This window comes from Schistosoma haematobium, chromosome 2 (assembly GCF_000699445.3).
Source record: "Schistosoma haematobium chromosome 2, whole genome shotgun sequence".
In the NCBI taxonomy this organism is placed as follows: domain Eukaryota; kingdom Metazoa; phylum Platyhelminthes; class Trematoda; order Strigeidida; family Schistosomatidae; genus Schistosoma; species Schistosoma haematobium.
Window position 1 is genome coordinate 18,667,830 of NC_067197.1, and position 13,071 is coordinate 18,680,900.

Here is a 13,071-nt window from a genome sequence, read left to right on the forward strand (position 1 = left end):
TTACACTCTTGATTGAGCTTATTTATCTTGAACCTAATATTCATAATAAATAAGCCTTATTTCAATAAAGTGTGGTTTTCCTGTTCATTTCATTCTGATTTGGCTGAAAAGTAAGTAATCACGAACTAATTGTTAACACTAAAAATAGAATTTACAAATTCAACAGTTTTCAATTTACATAACCATTTCATTAAGAAATACTTATTTAATAAGTTACTGAAATAGCCATGCCGAACTGATGATTTATTGTCAGTCTGAATACCTTGATAAGAAATCCGAAATATTGTGTAAACTGTTGGGTTCTCTTAGAAGGAGGATTTCGCTTGTTAAGAATTGTAAATTATCTATAATGTTAATTATGTTGTGCATAATAATTTGTTGACCTGTTGAATTTAATAAACATAATTATACCCTAATTTGTTCATTATTATAGGCGGTTAAGGAATATCACAAGCAAATAGCAGAAGTTGCTAATTATTTGTTAATGGAGTTCAAGTAAAAGAATACATATTCATTTTTATTGTATTATTTCATTAATCACTTATACGAACTCATTTACATGTTTGTCAACGTGAAGATAATCAACCTAACATGTAATTTAAAAGCCACTGTTGAGGGAAATGTTATAAATAGAAATTCTTTTGGGTTATATAAATAATTGATACATACACCTTATCATCATGAAACTGGAAACTTTTATTGAAATCATGAACTTATCTAAGTTCGACAATCACTGAGAATCTGGAAGCACTGGATGGCCATTTGATTATAGTATGGGACTCCGTAGCGGTGCGTAGTACTCGAACACATGACCTTCAGTGTCACATAACTTCTAAACCCTTGATTGAGCGAAACAAAGATATTTTGGTCTGTTAGTTGGATTTCAGCAGAAACTATTTCTAAGGAATAATTAATGAAGTATTGTAGATAAATCTTACTTTATTGATTATCATTTCCCATTTTATGACAATTAATATAGATAACTTGGAGTTAATGTATAGCATTTATACTAATTCATTTGATGTCGATTCGATTGAATTTTACCAGAGAACTTGATAATTAAATGTCATACTTCAGTTTGACTAGAATAGAAATAAGTAAACCTAGAAACTGTAGCTGAAATTTTTTTGGAACAGGAATGACTGCTCATAAATTGTATCCAACAAAGCCTAATATCTGATAAATTACAGAAAATGTTGTTCGTGTGAAATTATACATCGTTGATAATGCATAGTAACATTTAATAGATTATTCAAGCAAGTTTCACAGTAAAATTGACCATGTGTAGTTTTTATCAAGTTTGATTATTATTAACTCAGTCTAATTATAAGTATGTCTAGTAATTAACAGATTTTCTATTACAGATGTTGTGTTAGTATATTCATCACTCGGTATTAAATTTCATTTTATGCTGAGAATCAAGTATTCTGTAAATAAATATAGAATTCAATCCAGCTTATAAATATGATCAGGCTTATACAAACTGACATGTAATAATGATGAATTATGTGTGCTTTTTCAAAAAGACATAAGATTTTATTTATTTTAAATCAAGCGTTTAGAACGAAGCTACTGATCATGTATATTATAAATTGCAAACAGGATACGTAAACACTTATAAAGCTGATAATGAATTATAGCAGAATTTAAATCATTTACTTGGTAGATTTATATTAATTAAAATATTTTCTAATTCTTAATATAGAACCCGTTTCTTAAAACTTTACGAGACTAAATGCAACAAACCCAAGGTCCGAAGGCGAAGTCGTACTGCTGACTGTACAGAGGTGTGACAGCAGTAAGGTGTTTCCTTCAGACAACCAGCATGACTGCAATGCTGCCTTCCCACAAGGAGGGGTGGGGTTAGAAAAGGTCGACCCTAAAAATGCACACCTCGCCTTATCCCAGGGATATCCGTCTCCGGCGGTAAGGTCTCAACAAGTACGGAGCTAACATAAAAATTTCCCATAAAAAGGTCGTGTGTGACCGACCTCAAGCAGTTGTCCCTTGGGCACTGCGGTCACGCTCCCAGGTCACTAAGACCACTTCTAATCCGATTTCCTTTTCAGGTACCTCCAGAAGAACCCTTCCACGGTGTGGGCAACCGGGAAGTGATAGCCGCCCTCATACCTCTAACAGCACTCAAGACTGACTGACGAGAGATAACAATAATAAGTAATGCAATCTATTTTTGTTTGTTTACGTTTCATGCATTTATTGTATAGGCAATTGATACTACTAGGTTGCTTACAGCGAAATAGATAGAACAAGGTTTCCATTTGAAGTTAAATACAACAACAATTATGGTCTTATTGAATTATAAATTTCTAATAGGTATCATTCATTATCTCTGACACACTTATCTTTATAATATAAATTCATTGTTCAATATTTTTTCTTCTTCATTTTGTAGAGTTATGTTTTCTAATCTTATACAAACAGATCAATTACCAGTAGATCATGAATGCGCTGAACAAATGTAAGATTTAATTAATTCATTCATTTAAACAACAACAAACAAAATTTTTTAATTCAGGAAACATGAACTATATTATTCACTGAATACATCTGGGAAATATTTCGCATTTAAAGAACGTTTAAAATTTGCTGTAATTAAAATAGTTAGAGAAAAATTCTTTCGTACTAAACCATTTACTGATCAAGAACAATTACAGGTGAGTAGTTAGTTTAATTATTCAATTATGTTTATATTAGTATTAGAAAGGGTTTTATGGAGATTGTAGTAATCTCACCAGTTAAGATGATGAGTCAATTAAAGCTAGACCACCATGGAAAACATGGGAGCACTGGACGGCCGTTTCGTCCCGCGAGGTGGGGTCGTGGATGCGCACTGCTGAGGAGTCCCACAATAGAACGAAACGGCTGTCCAGTGCTTCCAGGTTTTCCATGGTGGTCTAGCTTCAATTGACTCATCATCTTAACTATGTTTATATAGTTGTTTAATTTAAAAGCGAATTATTTATCATAAGATGATTAACTCATAGGTAATAAAATTGAAAGTAATTTTTCTAAAAGCGATGTTATTAATCTGTTTCATAAGTATTAATATAATGATTGGATAGTTTGATCATTCCGTTATTTAGATTTTTTTATATTAATTTGTGAAATTGATCTGTGAACTTGTGATTATTCGATGTTGGTATCGTTCTTTAGTATTTTAATTCTATGTCGATACTCTTGATAACTGTAAACAAGTCCTGGTGTTTGAGTTTCGAAAATGTCAGTATCAAGATCTTTTCACATTTTCTTATCTGAATTGGATTTTTTTAAAAATTGATTAGATAAATTTATATAGATGAAGATACATATCGTATTGTGAATAAAGAGAGTACTTTTAATTCAGTTGAATATTCCACAATTATCCATTATTTTTTGTAATAATATGAAAGAAGGGAATATGGTGTAACTCTGATACACTCGTACAAAATAATCCGACTATTCAATAGAGAATCAGATGTAAACCGAAACAAAAGTTTATTGATGCAAAAGTACAAGGGCAGAAGTAGGTAATATGGGAATATAAGTAATTACTCATGTGTGATATATCAGATATATCTGTCTGTACTTCTTAATCAAACACAGATAATTTTGTCTGGACATATCATTATCTCTTCCTATAATCATGATTGTTGATTCCAGGTTCTTTTACTTTTATAGCCATGCACTTGGAATTACTTTTACTTTCTTTCTGGATTGGTTGAATAAAATAACACACTAATTGATGTAGATGTATATAATCGAGATTTCTTTAATAATTTACAAATACTGATAACCCTAAACTTCATTGAAAGGAAAATGATAGTATTCTGTATTTACTTGTACTAAATCAAAAATAAAATAATTATTTATCATATTAAACAGGTTATATAGAGTTCCATGATCATCTGACTAACCAAACTTATATTTTAATTATCCAGAATAATAATGCAGACAGTATAGCTATACGGAACAAATATTGGGCGTTGGAGTCGTCGACAACTTTCATTGTTCAGCTACGATTGATCTAAGTATAATAACCATGATAATTAGAAAAAAAGTTTCATAGTTGGGTACGCATGTTCTGAAGGTAACGTAAGCAAAATGTTTTCTACTCCCTGCATTTATCGTTACTAATGGTAACTTGTTCTGAAGCTAATTATCTATATTTTTCAGTACAATCGATTGGATGGTTTATTCATATCATCACATTGACTCCATCTTTTAGTTATACCGTCTGAATTTTTGGAAGGGATTAACGGTTTTGAGGAAAAAAATAATACTTTTAATCTACAGTCTAATTACCAATGCTTACGGCTTTTCACTCCCTTTTATAATTTAAGCTTTTTCTGAGAGATCTCTTTGTCTATCTTGTGGACGAAATGCACATTGGTTTAAAGAAAGTATTTTGTACAAGAGATTTTACGAAGATTCCAGAACTGAATTTCTTTGATCCAGAAACTTTATTACGCTATGCTCGTGAGGCTGAACAAAATCAGATGTATGACTGGGCAGTTAAATATTATCGAGTAAGTTGGTAAATTACGTTGGCACAATTATTCGTATTACTGATTTAGCCTTTTTGTCTCTGACATTTTCAAATAAGTTTATTTATACTTTTTAGAAGTCTTTGCGTGATACTGATGATGACAAAGCATATAGACTTTACTAATTCATAAGTAAGATTAACAAATGGTTACTTGTACTAACCACTTTTACACAGAAATCTTTTGTCGACTTATGGGGTACTCTTGTCCGTTAAATAGATATCCCCTAATATAATTATTTTACTTCGTTTAGGAAAGAATTGCAAGAAATCCTAGTTCATCAGCCTATTGGCTCGACTTCGGTGTTTATTATTTGGGACGAAATGACTTAGAACAAGCTGCAACATGTTTCCACCGTTCTTTAATCATAGATCCTAAACAAAGCACTGGGCAAGTTAATTTAAGCCATTTTTACTTATTTTACTGAATCATAAAATTTCATTATTCTCCATTTATATAAATTACTTAAGGATGATATGTCTCCGTAGGCTATTTAAAAGTGTTCTAACATTTGCCCTTCTCTATTGTGCAATGTTCTATTAAGTTTTATAAAACAGGTTAGGCTATTCATAGAGAAGTTTCCTCAATTTTCATATATTTTATTACTGACTGAACGACATTCAGGAGTAGTATAATTAGTTTGGTTAAGTAAATATAAAACTATGAACAGATGTAAAACGGTCAGTTTATTTTAACTTTTCTGAAGTGATCTGTGATGAATACATTAGGTTCAAATTTAATAGTCAAAGGGAAAGACTATTACGCTTATAATATCAGAGTGTTCACTTGTACTACAAATGTTGTTGTCATCAAATTATATCTTATCCTAAGGTCTAAAAACACGTGTTTACTTAGTGAATAAACACAGATAGTAAGTGAGAATAGAATGAATTTATGTTGTTGCTTTCTGTTTATATCAGCTCCTTACAACCTTAAAAATTTAAAAACCATGACTACAAAGTGGGTTCAAATCGCTTACTTAAAAAGTTTTGTTGGAAGTTACTATGATCATAAGTCTCATTTCCAAATAATTTATGTACTGCAACACAGATGGATATCATACATTCGGTTGTTTTGAATATAAGTAATGTGCTTTATTCTAATCTCCATTTCAGCATTTCTAAACACTTTTAAATAGAAATGGACCTCACTTATAGTTATATTTCACCATAGTTCATTTCTACACCTTTGATAACATTAAGTTATTCAACATGCATAACTTTCAATGTATAAATTTCATTTTAATAAGATGTACTCTTAAATGAAGGATGAAATATCGAGTTTTGTTTAGAATACAATTATTCATAAACAAATAATGATCTTGAACTAAAAGCAACTCCATTTAATCTATTTTACTTCACCTTAACAGATTAGTTTTATTTGGTCTTGTATCCGCCATGCAAAATTTTAATGAAGAAGCTACTGACTTTTTAGAAGCTGCAGTGTCTCACGATCCTAAAAATCCTGTTCTATGGATCATACTTGGTAAGCCTATAAGAGTAAATGTATATCGATTCTGTGCATAATTAGTCAATAGTTCGTTAATACATACATAGTTTAGACAGTGACGTTTGTATTTCTTTCTTAGTTAATTATAGATAGACTGTGGATCGGACTTTAGTCTGCCTATTATGCTTCATATTCAGAAAAATAGTCCTAAAGATTGTAACACATTTCATAAATACAACCTTGGTTGATCTCTTTACTTAAAGATTCAAATTCTGTTAGTCAAAATATCATCTTTTAATTATTCAGGTAAAGTTCAAGCATGAAACAGTCAAGGCTAGGTGAATTTTTAAAATGAGAATAGAAGACATGCAAAATATGTTACTAAATTGTTTTGAAGTAATTTTGCTTTATATTTTAGATAATAATGTTAATTATTCAAATGTTTATCAGTTGAATCTATTTCGCATTCACAATGATGTTATGGATTGCTAACTCCCGAATATCAATGTTTTTCATCTGTTTATTATGAACAATACTTTAATGATTGTGTCATATTCTATTTACTTGTTAATATGATCGAGAAAACAGGACCATTCTACATTCAAAGCGAATCCAATTTTTTTCAGGAACCTAATATGATTAAGCTTGCTAATTTATTTAACAAATTAATAGCAGAAATAATGAGCTGGTCATAACTAAGTTGATACAAAAACGTGACATAAAGTTATCAGCTTGTTGATGATTTTGAGAAACTTTCAGAGATTAAAAAGGATTCTTGAGGAGCTAATTAAATAATGTACAACGAAATCTGAAGTATTTATTGTTTTAATCATCCACATCAGGACAGTTGATTTTATAGTTGAATTCATGAGTCAATTAAAGCTAGACCACCATGGAAAAACTAGAAGCACTGGACGGCCGTTTCGTCCTAGTATAGGACTCCACAACAGTGCTCATCCACGATCCCGCTCACGGAATTCGCACCTAGGATCTATCGGTCTCGCAGGAGAACACTTGATCTCTAAACCACTGAGCTGGCTTCCAACGGTGTTGATGTCTAACTTCAACCAATCCGTGATAGTGCACCGCCGTCCACCATTGCCTTCAGTGAGCTACCATCTCACAACAGGCCTTGTTGAACTACACAAAACGCACACTGACAATTGATTTAATAAAAATGTTTCTATTACTAGAATTATCTTCAGCATTATCCAAAAGTTTTTTCCTATAAAACGGAATATTAGGATTACTTAAAGATGGAGGGATTTTATATATATAACTAAAGCCTCAGTGAAAAGTTGCTTCCCAACATTTTTTTCACATTATTGCAGCAATTGACTGCAATAATTTTCAAAAAACCCTTCTCACATCAATGTTTTAGGTACTAAGTGCATTTTTTTATTAACCAGAATAAACAATGAATTTCAACAACTAATAAGCGTAACAAAATAAAATAGAGTTTTTCATTTACTAATTAGGTTTATTTTATGAAACGATATCCAACGATATTGGTGTAGATATGGCTTTAAACGAAGCAAGAAGATTAGATGAAGGTGATGAACAAGAAATTGTTAGCTCGCCAAAAAGTGAATCAAATGATAATTTATTAATAAATCAACGTCAATCATCAAATATTTTATCTGACGGCTCACAGAACGATGGTAAGGTCACAATTTTATTTTTGGTAGGATGAAATGATTGGAAGTAGAAATCCTTTAAAAAAATTTCATTCCGGTATGAGCTCATCAATAAGGTATGCCTGAAATCTTTATATAACTGGTGCTACTAATGGTAGTCGACCCCATATCACAGTCCATGATATTGACATGGAACTACTGAGCTCGCTATTGACATCAAGATTGAGACAGTTACATCTTTCTTAAGAAGCAATAACCAATATCCTATTCGTCCACATCCTAATCCTGATTGGATTCGATCTATTTTGCAGTAGTGTAGCTCTTAGCTAAAGTGACTTGAGTCTATGCTCACTGTGTTTTACATACAATAGTGTAGTAAATAGCTCAGGTGAATTTCTAAAATCTTTACTTGCTTTCACAATTTTCAGCTGTATGAATAGAAATCATTGTGTTGAAAAGACTATTAGTACTTTTCTTTTCGAAATTGATGCATTTCTAATTGAACTATCTTCGTGGATTTCTGTTTTTAACTCATAGAAGGTGAAAACGAAATTTTCAAAATCACTATTTCACCATATTTAGTAGTGTACTGTCATACTAATAAACTAGCTGAGAATTTATTCAGAACAAAATGAATGTTTTGTAAGAGACATCGGTATATGGAATCAAATCTAAATTAATGAATTGAACACTTATAATTAAAATATCCTTGATTATTTCGATTTCATCATTGTCTTTAAATAGTAAGTATTGAAATTTTAGAGGAAAAAAAACAACGAACAAACTTTGAAATTCATACCATTGACAAATAGACTAACAAAACATCTGAAAGGGGAAATCCATATATTCTTCACATAAACTTTTATTTTATTTGGTAAAACAGTCAATTACAGTATTGTATAATATTAATTGCTTCCAAATGCCCTGGTACAGCCGAGAGTGGGGAGAGTCAGCTCTCCCTCTAAAAATGCTCTAACATGGTCACGCGTATACAACCACTGCCAGGCAAGTGCTACTCATTGCCTTCTCGCAACAGGGGTGTTGCTTCAGAAATTGATAGGACGGAAAGCGAATGTCAAGCGCTTTAACCGGATTGGTGGATACGGAGAGTTCACCTAGGGGAGTTAGAAAACCCTGATTTCAAACCAATGGTGGCCATGGGCTCCAGTTCCCTGAAGGAGCAAATGGCGTATGAACCAATCGTTGGTCACCGGCTACCATGGGACTGCATCTCCTGACGTTGCTCCACTGCCTTGTGGATCAGACCTTTAGGTTGAAGGCTCCAGGTGTGACCCCCTAAGAAAACCACCTGCTTCGGTTTGGGCAACAGGGCAGTATCACAGCCCTCACACAAATCGAATGAATTAAGTGGCGCATATATAGTTGGTGCCTCCTTGTACCAATGTTTATGTGTTGAAACAAAGAAATAATATGAATTAAAGAACACCAGTTAATTCATTGTTCATCAGATTACTTAAATCAAAAGCCTTAAATTATTCACATTATCGGGAAATAATAAAAATCAACTACTTTATTATATATATAATCATGTAGCGACTATCATAAATACGATAAACATATAAACTATTTATACTTTACTAATGTAAACCCATAAGAGAATGTCAATTTATCAGTAAAAAATTGTTTTATTTTTGAACTTAAAGAGCGAATTAATAAATTATCCAAGGAATCAACAAATGATGAAATATTAGAAGAAAGTGTAGATAATTTTAAAATAACTTTAAGTGAATTAGATAAAGAGAGTAATCGATCTATTATAATTGGTGATGCAATTAAAGATGATGTTGATATAATAAATGAAGTTAAAACAAGAAAAAGTCGTTATTCTAAAGGTAAGAGTATTCATACATACTTCTTGTTTATTATATATATATATATATATATATATATATATATATATATATATATATATATATATATATATATAGATAGATAGATAGATAGATAGATAGATAGATAGATAGATAGATATAGATGGGGATCATGGAATGGTCACACTAGTTCATGTGATACATAGTTACAGTGAACGATTGTGAATAAATTTATAAGCCGAACAGTGATTTTATTAACACAAATACAAGTTGTCCATATACAACAAAATTCAGAGTAGAAATCAGTGTTGGAATATAAATTTTGAAATAATCAAATTATTATTCGACAGATTAACTCATCGTGTTTTCATTTTAACAGTAGAATGATTAATTGACGGCAATACATTCTGTCAAGCACTGTAAATATTTTGGATCTCAGTATGAAAATTCATTGCATTGTATAAATTAACAAATAAGATTTAACTGTGATACTTTCATAAAACACATCACTCATTGATCTTAGTTAGACAACCAATGAAAATTAGGAAGCACTAGAAAGTTCTTTTGTCCTAGTATAGGACTTTTCAATAGTGCAGATTCACGAATTCACTATGGTAGATGGAGGCCAGGATTAAAAGTCTTGTATGTGAACGTTTTACCTCTAAACCACTTTGTCACTTCAGAAATGCACATTTCTACTAGATATTGAAATAAAAATTATTCTTTTAATCATGAATAAAACATAATACAATAATCTTAATTATATCAATAATCTAGTGTCAAAGCAATATATATATATATTCTTAGTTATATTTTAATTTAGTAAATCCTGTGTAGGATTTTATTTCTTTTTAAAGCTCCAAAATCAGGTACAAAAATTTCAACTGATATACAATGTGAATCAACATTGATACCATCAACAGTCTGTGAGAAACCATCAAGAATGAGTTTATTTATTAGAACAGCTGAATTTCTTTTGGATAAAAATATGTATTCGGTAGGTTATTAGATCAGTTCAACTCGTTTTCTTTAATAACTCAATAATGTTTGTAAGTTCAAACATATTTCATTGCACTACGGTTAAGAAAAGATTTTAAGTTGAAATTTCAATTCAATTCAGTTATAAAATTTATGTAAGGAGTTCAAGTTGTTTTCTTCAAGATGTTCCTATTTTTAATCAGTAGTGAAAACAGTCATAATCTGTGCATATCGATCAGTTTATTTTAGTGGATTGGAAAGAATGTCAGGCACAATATAAAAAGTTAAATAAAAGCAATTTTAAGGTTTAAAGAGTCAAGATGTCTTTCAGTTCAAAAGGTGACTGTTACAAAACAAAATAGATGCCAGGTAAATGTTGGATGAAATATTAAACCTTGGTCTGTAAAATCTAAATAGCGATGTATGAAGAAATCTGATATTGCTGACATACTGACCAGTTTGTTTCCGTATTTAATGTTGATTCTTTTATCAGTCATAGTTTGAGTACCATTTAGATATCTTTCATTACAGGGGGTGTTTCATGAGTTAAATGATTTTATGTGCTTGTAATACTAGTCAAGACACTAATTATTCCATTATATTCACATTTCTTACTGAATAGTATACACTTCGTTAAAGGGTTGTCCTTAATGCAACAGGTTATTCATATTTCCATACTTATTGACCATATCTGATGCACGTTACGCATAGAGCACTATTGAATTTTACTTCAAAACCTATTGAGTGAAAAAAACCTTGTCCCTGTTCATTACATAAGAAGTCCTTTAATTGTACTTTACTACAAGGTTTACTGTTGAATTAATTCTACTAGTTTAAGGTTCAGATAATTGGGACCTATACTTTCTACCTAGAAAATATAAATAAAACAATAGTAGCATTTAAATCTATTCAGTAGATTGCTTTCTTATTAAAATGTTTTAAAAAAAATTAAATATATTTATTTTAGTTTGCATCTATGGCTCTGGCTCATGAATTAATAGCACAGAAGAAAGAATTAGAATATCAAACAATTACTTATGAGCCTCAAACAATAATATCGAATTCAGTACCTAATTTACAATTACAAACTGATACGCATACACCTATACAAACACAATCATCTAGTGATAATCAGAATCCAACAAATTTTTCAACTGCTGGTTTATCTACAATAACTAATCGAATTTCTTCAACAAATATTTTATTTCATCGTGTATCTGAATATCATTTACTTTGTGCACGTTTATCAATGAATTCATCTAAACAAGATCTATCAGAAGCTGAATTCAATGCTAGTTTAATTATTGAAGCTGATCCAGAAGCTGTAGAAGCTTGGGCATGTTTAGGTCATTTACGTTATATTGCTGGAGATTTAAATGCAGCACGTTCTTGTTATGAACGTTGTTTATGTTTAATAACATGGCCACCTAAAGATCAACATATTTTATTGTTACGTTTAGGTTCAATTTATTTACAACAGTTGAAGGTTTGTACATATTGTTAAAATTTATAAATATTTAACAATATTCTTTAGATTATACGTTTTAAAATAGGATTACTTTATTTTCTAATACAACCATGAAAGATTGAATTATTGTTTTTATCTATTTCAGTGAAATAACCGCTAACTGACGTAAAAGTAATAATCATGTAGTCACACCTTAATTCTTCCTGTAACAACTTTCTTTGTACATTCTAATGTTGACTGGAAACGTAAAATATACCTTTTTTTCTAGAGGGAAACTTTCAAGTATCTATTCGAATGCTTTACTTATTCTTCTCATGAAAAAAGTTGATAATTCAATGATTATTATCAGTGGTCTAGTTGGTTAAGTGCTTGGCGCGAGACCGATAGGTCCTGGGTTCGAATCTCGCGGGGTGCGGGATCGTGAATGCGCGCTGCTGAGGAGTCCCATACTAGGATGAAACGGTCGTCCAGTGCTTCCAGGTTTTCCATGGTGGTCTAGCTTCAATTGACTCATGATTTCAGTCTGTGAAACTCAATGATTTTTTGAAACCCGTTCATTATGCTTACAAAGAAGTTTCTGTGCTCATACGCTGTTGTTTGTACCTTCTGAAAAACGAATGATGGAATGAATAAAATAAATTCATTTTTCTTCCTAAATATTCTCCAACTTAATGATCAATATTGCTTAGAGACAGTTAGAAAAAAAATAATACATATATATTTTGTTATATCCCAATGAGTAGGAAAATTGTATTTATGACGTTTCGTGACTTAATGTAGACCAGTTCTTTAGAGTAAATAAATAACCGAAATAAATTAAAAAGTTTAAATAGTACTATTAAACTGCAGTTCCGTACTTTGTGGTTTACAGGTGAACAGCAACCGGGATCAGTTCAAAATTAAAACTATCTAAAAATACTTGTAAACTGTTATGACCTTGGATGTCTGACTTTTCGATCACACGACTTATCTACCAATCCGAATACGACTTATACGAATCTTCGCACTAGGCCAACCAATGACGTTCAACCGGTGTGGGCAGTTTAGTGTCCTTATTGGTCCTATGTCCTACGAGCCCTTCCACTTGAGTCCAGAACAAGATACCAGCTTCCGAATCAGAGCAGATCAGACCAGAATCAGAGCAGATCATTTATTTCAGACAT

At 31.2% G+C, this 13,071-nt stretch overlaps 1 protein-coding gene across 1 annotated transcript in view; it reads left to right on the top strand.

Annotated features, from left to right (window-relative positions):
* The window catches only part of TTC18 (Cilia- and flagella-associated protein 70), a gene marked incomplete at both ends in the record, with an annotated part of 48,187 nt that overhangs the window by 28,776 nt on the left and 6,340 nt on the right, over positions 1 to 13,071 (top strand). Inside the window, 10 exons of the mRNA XM_035732281.2 lie at positions 434 to 495; positions 2,414 to 2,479; positions 2,537 to 2,675; positions 4,341 to 4,526; positions 4,798 to 4,934; positions 5,914 to 6,029; positions 7,472 to 7,654; positions 9,295 to 9,483; positions 10,320 to 10,459; positions 11,408 to 11,926. Coding sequence (XP_035588200.2) covers positions 434 to 495; positions 2,414 to 2,479; positions 2,537 to 2,675; positions 4,341 to 4,526; positions 4,798 to 4,934; positions 5,914 to 6,029; positions 7,472 to 7,654; positions 9,295 to 9,483; positions 10,320 to 10,459; positions 11,408 to 11,926 — 1,737 coding nt within the window. The remainder of the gene's footprint in view (positions 1 to 433; positions 496 to 2,413; positions 2,480 to 2,536; positions 2,676 to 4,340; positions 4,527 to 4,797; positions 4,935 to 5,913; positions 6,030 to 7,471; positions 7,655 to 9,294; positions 9,484 to 10,319; positions 10,460 to 11,407; positions 11,927 to 13,071) is intronic.